Below are 14,500 nucleotides of genomic sequence, written 5' to 3'. Positions count from 1 at the left end.
GAGTCACATCCAGAGCAATAACAAATATTTCGGTCTTGGAGCTGTGACTCCAATTTATCCTCAAGAATCGCAATTTGTTGCCTTAAATCAGCACTTCTACTTATCTCTCTGCAAATTGTCATTGAACACTGAACACACCTACCTCTGTAAATTTTCTTTTTCCCGTAACTGCTGCTGCAACTCCTCAAGATGCGTTCGTAAATTTTCTTCTCGTTCTTCTTTCTCTGTGCACTCCAGCTCCTTTCTACTCAACTTTCTTTGAAAGTTTAATACTTGCTGGGTTCTTTCAATAAGCTGTTCACGAAACCATGCTTCTCTCGTTTCAGTTTCCTATATTTTTTCTCTCCACCTTTGCTTTCGTTCTTTTTTCTCTGTCAACTGTTTCTACAAGTTCTCTATTTGTTGGTCTTTATCTTTGAGCCGTATTTTAAACGCAGTTTCTTCCTCTTTCAGTCATCGTTCCATCTCTTTAAGCTGCATCTGGAAAATTTCCTCTCGTTCTTCTTCCTTTTTTTAATGCAACTGTTGTCCCGTCTCCTGCAGTTTTTCTTGAATGTCCTCTATTTGCTGATCTCTTTGTCGCAGCTGTTTATGAAGGTAACTTTCTTTCGACTCCTTGTGCGTCATTTCGTTTTGCAACTGTTGCTCCATCTCTTTCAGATCTCTTTGTAAAAGTTCTTCTCGATTGTCTTTCTCTCCCAGCTGCCGCTCCAGCTTCCGCAGTTGTATCTAAGGGTTTGCTATTTGCTGGTCCCTTTCTTCGAGCTGTTGATGCAACTCATTTTCTCCTGCCTCCTTCTCCATAATTTTATTTTTTAACTTATGATTCACCTCTTATTCAAGTCTGTTTGTAAGGTTTCTAATCGTTCCTCTCTTTCTGAACAGTGTTGATTCGTCTCCCTCAGTTGCTTGTGAAGAGTAGTCACTCGCCGGTCCCTTTCCTCGAGCTGTCGGAGTAACGCACTTACTGTCGATTCTATTTCCGTTTGACTGCTTATCCTTGCTCCATTTCTCTCAAGTCTGTTCGTAACATTTCTTCCCGTACTTCCTTCTGTTTAGGCTCCTTTTCTTGGTTCTTTTTCTCTTTTCTTTTTATGGATGTGTTCGGCTGATTTTCTACCAGTCCTATTTCCGCCGACTGCATGACTGAATAGAAAGTAAGTAAAGTATTTCTCTTGCAGTCACGTCTTCTCTCAAGGATTGCTCCATCGCGCAAACCTAAGTGCCACTTCTTATGAATTTTGTTCACTTTTTCTTCTCCGGCGGGCTGGCTTTGTTTCAGAATTCTTAAGAAGTGCCTGCGAACGTCTTTGTTTCTGTCTCTAATGTCAGAATCTGTCCAAGGCTTTAATCTATCCAGTGCAACGGAAACTGTTCTAGAGTTTGGTTCACAGGTGAAATATCACTTGTCGCTTAATTTTTCATCAGGTACTCCATGGTTGGGAAGAATTTCCGGAAAAAGAGGTCGAATGTACCATGGTATGATCGAGTGTTGATTTTCCTCATCACAGAGACCTCTATATTCGAAGTACTACTCTCTGTTATAGCAGTCAAAGACAGCTTTGTTTTCTGGAATAAGTAGATTCTTCAGCTTTGCGTGGTGATTACAACACTCTTGATTTCCAACAATTAGAGGAACTGCTATTAACTGTTTTATTAAATGCGCAATACCATTCTACATTTTTTTTCACAAAAAAAGTGCTAAGTTAATTATCAATTTTTCGTTCAATTCTGTGACACCTTAATTTGATCCATATGAAATCTTTTTAAACGGAAAAATACTGCACTAATTACGATGATTCTCCCACCTCCTTCTGGAGGCAATATACAACCATGCCGTCTCTATGTTAGGATTTGTCTGGTACCTTGCTTTAAAAGGTAGCACACTTCGAAATCCTATTCATTTAAGAGTGAAACTCGGGATGCTCCTCGGTGACTAAATAATCATTTAAATCATACATGTCGTGGCGTTAGAATTTTGAGGTATCCCAAAGTCTCTATAACTGTCTAGAAATTGCATTTAATACACATAAGTTTCTGCTACACATGACGTGCTCTATAGACTTTCATGTACAGTGTGCTCTTTTTTTTCCAAAAACTAAATTCCAACTCTTCGGTACACAGGGTTTTGATAAATCTGGGGGACATTTCAGAACACACGTGGCCCTAAAAAAATACCCTCTCTCTGTAATAGGCTCCTGTTTGGAAGTCTTGCTTAAATTAGAAGGCTCTCCCTTACTTTGGGGTAGTTATCGTCAATATTTTGCTGATCTCCTTTAATTAATTTGCTGAAATTAATGGCTCCTACAGCGAACGCTGATAGTTACGACCTAAATCATACAAAATTTAGTGAACAAAATCCTGCATACTTTACACGGCTAGCTTTCCATTATGAAAAATAGAAAATGAAAAGCATCTTATTAACGAACAACGGCATCAAAATAAAGTCCCGAAAAAGACAACGTGGTCGCCCATTTCTCGCTAAAACGTAACAATGATCTAATTTGCTGCATTGCTTTTAAGGAGAGCTTCCTCATGTTTTTAATTTTTTTTCTTGTTATTTATTGCCAAATGAACCTGTTCTCGTCTTTCGAAAAACCTCTTTAGAAATTCAAGTGACACTTACTCTCAGTTCAACTTCAAACCAAGTTCTAAGGCTAGGTGATAATTCGCCTTTGTATCGCACAATCCCAGGCTGTTCGTTAGGTAATCCTTTCATATAAACAAGAACCTCTCTTCCGGAAAAAATATTAGGTGCGGTTATCAAATGTTTCCCCTCAACAAATGTCTGATGATTTGATTCGTCCGATGAAATCGCTAAAAGCAAATTAGCGTTTTCGTCAGAAAGTTCAACAACATCCTAAATCCCTAATACAGTTAAGATTCAACAGAGTACGGCAATTGGAACAAGGGCTACTCTTTTTTCATCTGTCGGCTGAAGACACTCAAGAGTAGTTGTTAACAGCTCGCCTCCCAGCACTTGTGTTTGCAAAGAAGTATTACTGTTCTTACCAGTGCTTCCAATATGATCACGAAGAATTTACTTCATCGCTGAACTGCCCATTACACATGGAGATCCCAGTAAAATTAAACAGTTGACAGTCGTAATGCGATATCTGGGTAAACAAAGACCTCGCACATTGGGACAGGTGAACATGGACGGCAACCTCAGACCGCGCGAGGACTCGACAGTGCATCCAAGCCATGATTTTTCCAAGCCATGCCAGCAATACACCAAGACACGGTCGATACTTGAGGCTAAAAATGGCCAGAGTTAGGGAACAAAGATGGGCTTATGCTCGCTCTTGACTTGATGCGATTGGACATCCCTTTCATATCGTGAGGAAAAACTCAATCTGCCCCCCCCCCCTCCCCCAACCGACCGGTAACGAGTGCAAAGGGAAAATATCCGTACTTATTTCTTTCTCAGTTCGTGAGCGGGCGGTATTCTACAAATCCTGCGATCTGATTGGTTCCGAGAGCGGGCAGTATTCTCCCCATCCGGCCCGCTCACAGCGGGCGGTTCTTTTCGCAACCATTTGTTAGGTTTTAGAAAAAAATAAAAATGTTATTCACTAGCTAAGGTCGGTCCTTATTGGGAAAAACTGTGCCCTCTGTCCTGTGTACCGCCCTCAGGCGGTATCCAAGACCTCAGGCACAGTTTTTCCCAATACGGACCTCCCCTCTGGTGAAGAACATATAGATATATTTTCGCGCTCTACAAAGGCTATTGTGTTTATTATCCATGTTTACGAACAGCTTACTGTGTGCAGCGTGGGATGTTTTCTTTTGAGTGTTCTCTGGTACGACTTGAAGAACAGAAAAAGAGTTTCCTTTCCATGTAACAGCCATAAAACCCTCTCTCATCTTGAATTAAATTTCAAACGAAGACTTATCGTACTGGACGTGAGGTTTAAAAATTGGGGGATATCGCTGAGGTAATGTTCTCGGATATCAACCAGTTTTAGCTGGGGGCTATTAGATCACGTGCTCCGTTTATACCAATCGCGCCCGAGCAAAAATATTTGATGGATCATAACAAAAGATGTTAATGACCCATGCGGCTTAATAAGGCACATTTTTAACGCAAAAAAAAAATCCCCCTGTATGAAGGTAGCAGATGGCGCTAGCAGCACCAGAAAAAGCCGTCTGTCTATAGGTACATACGACTACCGTGAACCAATTGTCATGCAACGCATGGAGGAGGAAAACAATTACTATAAAGTGTTGACCTTTTAAGAAAAAAAATTTTATTATCCATTTCCTGGACTATAGCTTCTGTCACATACATGCCTTTGGCTCTTACTTTTGTGTTACCTCGTCTTTTAATACGCTTGACTAATAAAGCAGTCATCTAAAGAGGTTGTTTGTCTTAGAAGGGCTTTTAAGCCTTGACAGATTTCTTATTATTTTAAAGGTATCTGCAACAACTAGTTTTTTTGCGAATGTAATTCGTGTTTCTGACTGAGGGCGCCCTAGGTTCTCACAGAAAGACTTAAAATGGACACTCAATCAGGTGGGAGCATTATATCTGCAGAGAAGACCAAGGTTGAGTACTTTTAAGTAGATGGAGCTTATCCAGCAAGCGAAAAGGTAATGACAGAAGACTGTCGCTTACTCATCATAAATCCCCATCACCAAGGAAATTATATTGTCATCAATACCACTTGGAACACTTGACAATAGCAAATCAAAAATTACAGTTTCAACCAGCTACAATTTCTCTTTGATATGTTTTTTATTACCTGTGCTATAATTTTATGTTGAATTATGACCGTGAATTTTAAGATGAATTTCCACGTTATCTACAATTTTTGGTAAAGAATGCTAGAATATTACCTAGAAACTACATATACCTCACGCTAACAGCTTAAATCTACAATCTTACTATAGTTGTTCTCATTGGAAAATGTTCTCTTCCATACTTGATCTCGTCTCAGGCCTTGCTTGGAGACAATTCTGGATGAAACGTCACAGCCTACGGAGTAAATGAACGTTTATTGGAGTGTCATCATGATTCTTGTGCACCATCAGCACTAATTTACCCGTTCGACTTAAGGATCACGCCTTTGATACCTTGGCAAATAATGAATGCACATAACACACAGATGGAGATAAAAAAGGTCTTAGACATATATATATCGGAGAGTTTTAATTAGGACTGAAGGGAAAGCCTAGTGATAACATAAAGACTGACATCTACCCTTTTAAAAGGTGCGAAACTTGGGGTGTTTGTAAACAAGCAGTTTCGCCAAAAGACAATCAAATGGTGCGCTAAGCATATTTCACGAGTGCAGAAAACGATACGTACAGAGTCAAGAGGCCTGTGTTTTTTTTCCCGTGAACCGTTAATAAACCGCATATAAACTCGATTCCGTTAGGAAATTGAATGCCATAAGTATTGTATACGTATTGTAACTTGAGGAAAACACCAAAAACATAAGAAAACCAAACAAGGAAACAAAATCACATAAACTTATCACGCGCCAGGAAAAGAATGATATGTTTGATTGACTGATTCTAATTTCTCTCCTTGACATAGAAACGTACTGAAACGTGTGTGATTGTGCTGGCTGTTTGAGAAGATTTTTGGTGTTAAAACTTACATTCCCCTCTTTAAAAATATGACACTAAGACTCCTGAAGCATTTCCTGGAACTTCTCAAGTTTGTCAATGATTTTTGTCATATCTGGTCTATCATCTGGGTTCGTTTGCAAACACTGGCGCACGAGCTCTTGCAGCGTTCGGTTTGACATCTTGTCGACTTGCTCATCACGCCTTTCAGGTTCTGGAGGTTCTTGAATGCACATTTCACACAGAAGAACACCAAAGCTGTAGACATCGATCTAAAAATTATTCAACAACATGACTAGGTAAAGATAAGGTCACTTCGAGTCGAGTATAGCGAGCTACCTAACATACGATAATTTTCTAGTGCCATTGACTATAAGCAGAACAGAAATACATTGTTTCATCCGCATGTGTTCCCTCTCCTTTTGAATAGATAGAATTGCTACAAAAAAAAACAAGATAAGCTTAAAGTACACAATTCAAATGATAGAGTGCAGTTATCATAAACTACTGGATCAACCCTCGTTCTTTTGTGTACTTAAGAAAACCCTGCTTTTATATTATCTATGCTCTCATACTGTTCACTATAATTTGGTCACTGCCGACAAAAAAATACCGGGTGCTTATTAATTAAATGGATCATTTAACTAATTCTGCTTTTCTGGCCAAAATAGAGTGTACATTGCCCACAAACCACTAGTAATGATACCTTCGCTGTTTGGGTCGTTGTACGCGCCTCAGGTGCACTGTACGCCAAACATCCTGGAGTTCGAGTCATGACTTGTTCTACAAATTTGGCAGTGCCATAATCGGAAACCTTTCCTCTCCATTGAACCTCTTGAATGTCTGTCTTCCGTCCGGCCTGTCGCCATAACAACACATTAGCACAGTTGACGTCACGATGAATCATCGGTACAGGTCGTTTTCGGTGAAGGTAGTTCAGTGCCCGAGCCACATCCAGCGAAATTATGGAGACTTCTCGGATGGACAGAGATCTTTGATTCAAAAGTCGCCGTAGACTTGTTTCCATTAGCTCTGTCACCAGGAGAGGACAATCCTCGTCGATAATTGCTCCAATAAATTGCAGCAAACATGGATGGCGGCATTTTGAAGCCATGTCAATTTCACGCTGAAAAATTTTAAGTCTAAAGGGTGATGCAATCTCTTCGTGGATTCGTTTCACGGCAACAGCACAACCACAGTATCTGCCCTCATAAACCGTTCCCCAACCTCCAGACCCAAGACGCTTATCGGTCACTTGAACTTCATTACGGCAGATAATCCAATCATAGGAACTCTTCTCTCTTTGCGCCAGTTGTCGTTCCATCTCTCTCACTCGCTGGTTTTGGGCTGCCACTTGGTCTCTTTCCCGGAGCTGTTGCTGTTCCTTTTGCCTTAGTTGTGTTTCAACACTTGCTTTTTGACGACGCATGTCATCTACTTCCTGGGATGGTTCCGCTCGCTGTCTCCGTAAGATGGAAACTTCACTCTGTAACTGCTGAAGTTCACTCTGCAATGTTAAGCACTCATCATTTTTTCGCGCCACCTGGTTTTGGAAATTTTCTAATTGCCTCAAGAGGTTGGCCTCTTTCCTTTCTTTTTCTTGCAGTTGTTCCTGTAGATGTGTCAAATTCTGAGAGAGGTCTCCGGCTCCTTGTAAAAGGTACAAAGATCCAAATTTAGAAAATTAATGGGATTATGAATCAAGATCGAGACCCGAATATGTATGTTTTAAATTGAAAAATACAACATGAAAATTTGAAAATTTTATGAAATAGCTTTCTAGGCTTGCCCGGTTTTGCTTGTGTATTTGTATATTTCAGTCATACATTTTAACTTTCTAAAAGGCTAAAGGAGAACTCATTCGAAAGTGGTGCAGGTCGGCAGTAACTGGAAACTTTGAAATGTGATGAAATTGAGCCGAGCTGTTATCCTTCGTCACTCATTGTTGGAGTAAGTAAACTGAGTGGCACTTGTAGCCACGTCCAATTGGATATTTATCTGCGCGTACTTTGACTGCTCTTTGAACAGAGCACCTACATGAAAGTGGTTAGACGCCTCCGTTATACACGTGCCCTTAGATCACGTAAAGGATTACGGTTGATTAGACTTGATAAGATGGACAAAAAAAATAACAGTGATAAAGATTATGATGGTGATGATAAGCACTCTGTAACTAATTACAATCCTGCACAAGAGCGAGCTGATATCAAAGAGTTGCGCGCTCTAAAAAAGACACAGGCAACGAGAAAATCAATAGGTCATTTATGCAGTAAAAAACTAACCTGTCTGACTGTCAAATAAAGTACATGGGGCACTTTGGCTCAGTAGTACATACCATATAATGATCCGGCCGCCCCTGTCAGGATAGTCTCAGCTCCCGCATATTTGTTCAAGATTCTAATGATAACCTCGACCTGAAGAGCAAAAACGTTGTGCAATACATCAAAAGCTCGCAACTCATCGTGATATGCACTTGCGAGCCTTTAAGTTGTAATATGTATTATAAATGAAGGATGTTCGTCTAAAGCAAAACATTTTACCTCTAAGACAAGGGGTAAAACTGCACACAGAAAATTGACTAGTAACGTCATTTTCAAAACTGGCCGATACGTTTGTAACAGTTTACCCTTGTAATCATCCTCAATCATCAAAGAGAAATGTGTAACCAAGAACGTACGAACCTTTCATTCTCAAATGTTTATGCCTTTGCTGAAATAGGTGTCTGATTTGGATATCAAATGGAATACCTTTCCTCCGGTAGAACGTTGGCAAAGGAAGATAACTTTTTGGGGCTCAAACGTAATGACATCACAAAAAATTATCTTTATACTTCTGAAATTACAGAGTCTGTAAGTATTCTGGTCGGTCCACAGCCTTTTTTCTTAAAGTATAAAACCTTCACCGCTACGGTGAAAAGGAGATATTTTGCGATTTTACCGCAACCCGAGTACTAAACCGGTTGATATTAGTTATCCTAGAGACAGGACTGTGCCAAGGGACTTCTTGGGGATCAAATCAAACTTATTGCCAAGTGATGGCTGTCAAACATGGCTCCACTCTAAGGCTATGTACGCAACCCCTCTAGAATCCTTGGAACAAATCCATTGCTTTGACAATCTGAGCTTTCTCTACCTTAGCCCTATATAACTGGGCAATCTTTATTAGTTCCGATGAAAGAGCCCCCATGAGTTCCAAAGCCTGGTCTTGCATATTGTTTTTCTTTAAAGAAGACAAGATTCCCAGTCTAAACTCGTCCATAAATAAACAGGCTAATTCATAATAATTCAGCTAAATTATTATAGGGCCTCTTTGGTTTCACTTACTTCTTTGGACTTCAAAACATAAAGCATATGCCTAATGGAGGAAATTGAACAGTACACATAACCAAATACTGTTTTGTCATCTGGATCTTGAATAGTGCATATTATTTTCCAGTTGGGTGGACACACTTTAGCCTACAAAAATATAGCCAAAGAAAAACTTAAAACACTTCTAGAAGATGATTTCTAAGATGTCCAAGACGGCACCTCTTAAGGAAACTTAACTATGACTTTCTGAGCATTGTGTGAGATAATTCAAACAAGCAAGTTAGCAGCACAAATTCTGACAAAATAGATAGACTTTAAAAATTGACATTGGATTAGAGAACTGGTTTAAATTGTGTGGATAAAATTTATACAATATTATGATAAACAAATTCTAAACTCTGTTCTCTTACTGTAAAACCCTCTTCCTCTATCCAGACATATCCAGTCTTATTAATACATAGTTCACAATGTGTCCATATGTATACTGACAAAAAGTCTTCTACTGGTTGTCCCTACAAAGACGAATTACAATTTACAGCAACATTTAGCAATCAGATTGATTTATGCATGAAAAGTTGCAGCCCTTGCCAAATTTATATTCATGCATGTGATAAATGAACCACATGTTCTGCTCCCAAACATAAATGTTACAAGTACATAAACCCAGGTATGTGTGAGCTCCTAATGTTTACATTAACATATCAAATTGGATTGTTTTTGCAAAGTTCAAAATAAAGGTGTGTTGTGGTCTCAGTGCCACCTTAATTCTGCAACAATGTTATGCATTTAAGGTGGCTCTGAACAAACTTCACAGATTGTTTAAACTTCAGTTACAATGCAGTTTTGAATTCAGTGATTTTGCCTCACACACACTGAACATAATTAATATTACTATAGTTGCTCCAGTGATTATGTACACCCTCTGATTGGTAGAGGATTGCATCATATCTTGTTTGAGGCGATTATGGCAGGAGCACTAAATTTCAAAATGGCTGCGTCAGGTTTTGTTAGTGTTACAGAAGAAGTAATGAACATGATAAAGCAAATTCAATTCCAAATAGCACAAAAGATGCTAGTAAGGTTTGAGTGACACTTTTCAAAAGAAAGGCATGAAGATTTTGCTGATTGAATTTAATAAACTTATCAAATCCTAGCGGAAACTGGCTCTTTATCTTAACATGAGTAATCAAAACAATTGAAACATAATGGGTTCAATGTCAAAACAAACATTTACAACAGATTTCAAAAGCACCTACAAGCAACCATACTAAAACAATTATTTGCCTTATGCTCAGTGAATATTCTACAACGATACTCACCTCACCTTCTGTGAATAATTGTGGAATGTTAACAAAACAGCAACATGTGATGGAGTTTAACCCTTTCACTCCCAAGATCTTATTAGTAATTCTCCTTACTGACTGCTGCACAATTCTTATGATTTTAGTTCTGAGAATTTGTTACTGGATCAACTGATAATCCCCTATTTGATATTTCTCTTTATTCTCATAACTTGTCTGCTTGAAATTGTATGGATATTGTAGGGAGAAATTCTCTCATGGTCACTCATGGGAGTTAAAGGGTTAAAGGTAACTTTGAGTAAGATGGACCTTGATATGCTGATTGCAATTAAATATTAAAAAATTGGCATTACCATTTGTTTCTTAAAAGTTGCAGGCCCATAAATGTAAAATTAGGCTGTATCTTGCAAGCTGTATTGTTCCTGTCACATCATCATTAATTATTGAGAGAAAATTGATGAGCAATGTTTGTGATTCGATTTTTCAGGGATTAGGAGTAAAAAAGTGTTGAAACACTGACCCATCAAAGAATCAATTATGAAACCATTTTAAGTAATTTAGCTTGTATAACAATATGTTAAAGTGTTGTTACAGCTTTGGGATCCAACACTTCAAGGGTGTATTACCTTTAGTTCCTTATAAGCCCCAATGTAGAAGGGTATCATTCTGATGTCTTCAGCCTTAATGGAGGTGTCTTTTCTTATGATGCGTTTAGCTCCTACAAACTTTGAGAAGAATATGTCTAATTTACTCCAATCTTACATAATTCTTTTTGGAGGAATCTCGATCAGATTATAATTATAAGAGATCCATGATTACTTTCACAAAAATGTGGCAAGGTTTTACACTACCTAAGAAAAAAACTAACATTTATTCTATCATAAAATCAAGTATTCAGTAAACTAAGTGTACCTTAGTGTAGTAGGTTTATTTTTTGTGTAGTTTGGTGTAGTTTGGTGCAGTAAGTGTAGCAGGTGTAGCTCAGTGTAGTAGGTCTAAAGGGGGTAAGTTTCTAAAGAAACTGTGGTGCTGCATCATTGGGAGAGTATAGGAAGGTAATTTGGTATTATTAACTTAGTTGATAACATAAATTGGCCTCTGTTACCAGTTTCAAAGCTGACATTTGGAGCATTAGCCCTGCGTCAGAGTGAATTAAGGAATTGTGGGTTGCATGTGTCTTTATATGCAGAAAAAGGAGCTACGCTATTGGTGGGAACATGGTCACAAGAAAAAAAAAAATATAAATTAGCTGGACGAATAGTGCTCGTTGATAAACTTTTGTTCTAAAGTTTTGTGGCTTTCTGAACTGCCTAAATATAAGGAGAGGCAGATATTACTTGATCAGAACATTGGTAAAATGGAACAAATAGTAAACAGCACAATAGTAATGGAGGAGGGAAAATGCCAGAAAAATATACTGGGGGGGGGGGGGGGAGCCCAGGATATACTGAGGTATTACACAATAGACATTTTTCTGGCCAAAACTTGGTGTCTGAGCAATAGTAGGTGTGACTGAACAACTTGACCAGCAACAGCTGGAAATTATTTTGAGCCTTGCACATGATTTTGAGCTCATGGAGAGGGTGCCATATAAATTCTTGTATTATTATTATTATTATTATGATTTGAGAGCTTTGCCTCTATGTGACTTTTATGAGGTGACTCAGTGATTATTACTGTATATTATTTAGTAAGTAATCCCATGAGTTTTCCTGTGTTATTTGGAATAAATTTATGAGAACTGATAAATTTTAGAAAATACCATGGGTATATTTATATCACACTCCAATTGGAATCATGTGATTATACCTGCACAAAGTACTTTACTTTATCTTGAGTCAACCACAGTTTACTCACCAGAGAATAATATAACAGAAAATAAACCAAATGCTTTAAATCCATGTTATAGAGCAGTTAATTCATGAGGAGAGATATAATAATATCAAGAACAATAACAATAATAACACTTAAATAATAAGTTTAATGGTGATAATTAAAAGGATAATTAAAATTATAAGGATCAAACCTGGCAACTGAATGTGAAGTCAGGTTTACTGGATGGCTTCTGAAGCAAACTTGTTGCCATTTCCTTAATCTTAGTAATCCCTGAAAAAAGAGGAAATCCAGGTTTTTAAAAGCAACATAAATGGACAACATAAAGGAGGAACACTTTAACTTTGTGCTGGCAACAAAGCATACCTAGTAATTTTCAACTTTTACCTTGGAATCAATCAGCAAAGAGGTGACCAAAGAATTGCACTGCAGTCCTATTATCAGAGTTGCTGGGTCATATCACCTTAAGAATGTACTTATGACTCTATGCTGTGGAGAACAATTATTTTAGGGGTTTACAAATTAAATTGACCACTCATGTACTAGCTTACAACTATAACTTTCCTTATGCCGAAGCCATTTTGGTACTAATGTTACAGTAGTTAGCTTCCTACTCTTTACAACACTTTCATAGCGGACAGTGATTTTCTATAAGTTCTCAGTGTAATGAGGTATGCCAAAAAACATATCCAGAGTGATTTCTTTGATGTTTGAGAAAAACATTTTGGCTTTCCCCTCAAGGATTTTAGTGAATGCAAGAATTGCAAAGATCAAAGACTCCAGTCAAAGTGCAACAAAACTTGAGTATCATGCTTGTCTCGTGTCCACACACACAACATTGAAACATTGAAACCCAGCGACAGATCACCCATTTTCCGAATTCAGTATTACCAAAAGCCTTTCAAATCCATTGGCATGACAATGATTATAGGGTTACTTATCTAAATTTTTCACTGTATAAACTTTATTTTTCTTTGAACTAACAGAAAGAATTGAGCTTTATAGCAAAGTGTAAATTGTTTTGTAATTAACTCTTTTTAAAGACAGACTATAAATAAAAGTTCTTCCGCCTTTTGGCTTCTGTGGCCATTAATTAAAGAAACCGTCATTATAGAATGTCGAGTCACAACTGAATCAGATAATCCATAGATGCTCTTCAAACAATGAAAAATATCATGATCAGCCCTCAATTACAATAGTACCAACTAGGAGTGGTGACTTACCGATTTCTTTGCTTCATAAAGGTCTTCTAAAGCAAATAGAGTGAAGTGCTACCTTGTGTTGGCTCTTGGATAGTTTTCTCAGCTGCGTGGAAAAAAAACAGTTTTTTATACTTCAGCCGATCAAGTTCAAAAATTAAAATATTTAAGCAATACAATACTTTTTTCCGGGCTCTATAACCTGTTACAGCATCCGCTTGGAAACTGAATGGACAAATTAAATGATGCGTACGATGTTCCCTAATGTTACACCACAGTCAGAACAGGGTGCAGATCAATTTCTTCTGTACGCATAACGTTTCGCAGACGCCACGAGCGTATTGCACTCTGGGATCATCGCACCGCACTGTGGGCTCGTTTACGGCCAGCGCTAACCAAGTCAACCAAGTTGAAAGGTTTAAATTTAATTGTTTCCGTAGGTTTAAAACTGAAAGAAACACAAGAAGAATGTTAGGACTTATACCCAAACCATTCGTCAATTGAATCATGAGAAGTAAATTTTAGAAGCCGGGTTAGTTCCTTTATTTACAAGACCCCAACACTCTTAAAATTGCCTGGGAAGACTCACCATCAAGCCTACCTGATATTATTTAGAGTGGAGCTGAAACGCTTACGTATTTACACAAAATGAAAGGATGAAAACTCAATTTAGTTGCATTGTGGAACAAAAACAGCAAATACGCCAATATTTTAAAGTTTGCTAAGAACTGATTACGAACTGATCAGTCGCTCGAAGGGAAACGGAAAGCAATTGAGAATGTATACTGTTAATCGATACAGAAAAATTAAGTAATACCTGAGATAAAAGAGATGCTGAAAAAATACTCTTCTCTGCCACTCGGCCTCGTTCCTAAGCGGTTATCGTGAAACTTAGAGACCCCAAAAGTGAGCTGCTTTCCGCTTCCTAAAAACCGGAGACGAGGACGTAGCTAGCAAGGGGGAGGAATCTGCTAGCGCCGTACCGAATTGAATTTTAAGGGTTTCATGCAATCTTATGGTGCGCTCCGCCGCCAGTGTTAGTGGTTGTGTAAATTAGGGATGCCTGATGTCTCAGTCATAGACATAAGGGCTGGAAGGAGAGCAGATGGGTGCCTGCCTTCTAGCAAATCGCTCATAATTTGAAAATTATAAACACTTGGAGAAAAGCCTCCTAATATAAAGTTGCCGGCTTTTAAGTTTGACTTCAGCCCAAATGATGTGCTAAATGTGAAGTACTCTATATGTTATTACTCTATGTTGGCTCTTGTTAAAAGTGTTTACTGAA

The 14,500-nt window shown here is 38.3% G+C and overlaps 1 protein-coding gene and 1 pseudogene across 2 annotated transcripts; both read right to left on the bottom strand.

Moving 5' to 3' along the window:
- Positions 1-453: 453 nt before the first annotated feature.
- LOC136279651 (putative golgin subfamily A member 6-like protein 3) lies at positions 454-1,144 on the bottom strand (annotated as a pseudogene).
- A 3,091-nt stretch (positions 1,145-4,235) lies between these two features.
- On the bottom strand, positions 4,236-13,539 carry LOC131771407 (uncharacterized). Of its 2 annotated transcripts, none has more exons than XM_066163042.1 (11): positions 13,418-13,539; positions 13,240-13,321; positions 12,404-12,505; positions 12,210-12,289; positions 10,810-10,908; positions 9,293-9,394; positions 8,898-9,029; positions 7,910-7,988; positions 6,281-7,224; positions 5,607-5,846; positions 4,236-4,978 (listed from the first exon to the last, which is right to left on the bottom strand). In XM_066163042.1, the coding sequence occupies exons 4-10, from the start codon at positions 12,267-12,269 to the stop codon at positions 5,631-5,633; spliced, it is 1,632 nt and encodes a 543-aa protein (XP_066019139.1). In that variant the 5' UTR covers positions 12,270-12,289; positions 12,404-12,505; positions 13,240-13,321; positions 13,418-13,539; the 3' UTR covers positions 4,236-4,978; positions 5,607-5,630. The 2 variants fall into 2 exon arrangements, with proteins under 2 accessions (XP_066019139.1, XP_066019140.1); XM_066163043.1 differs by having other exon boundaries at positions 13,398-13,520.
- Positions 13,540-14,500: the final 961 nt, after the last annotated feature.

The sequence above is a fragment of the Pocillopora verrucosa genome, chromosome 3 (assembly GCF_036669915.1).
Source record: "Pocillopora verrucosa isolate sample1 chromosome 3, ASM3666991v2, whole genome shotgun sequence".
Taxonomy (NCBI): domain Eukaryota; kingdom Metazoa; phylum Cnidaria; class Anthozoa; order Scleractinia; family Pocilloporidae; genus Pocillopora; species Pocillopora verrucosa.
Note: the sequence above shows the minus strand (reverse complement) of the source record. Positions and strands in the feature narration are given on the sequence as shown.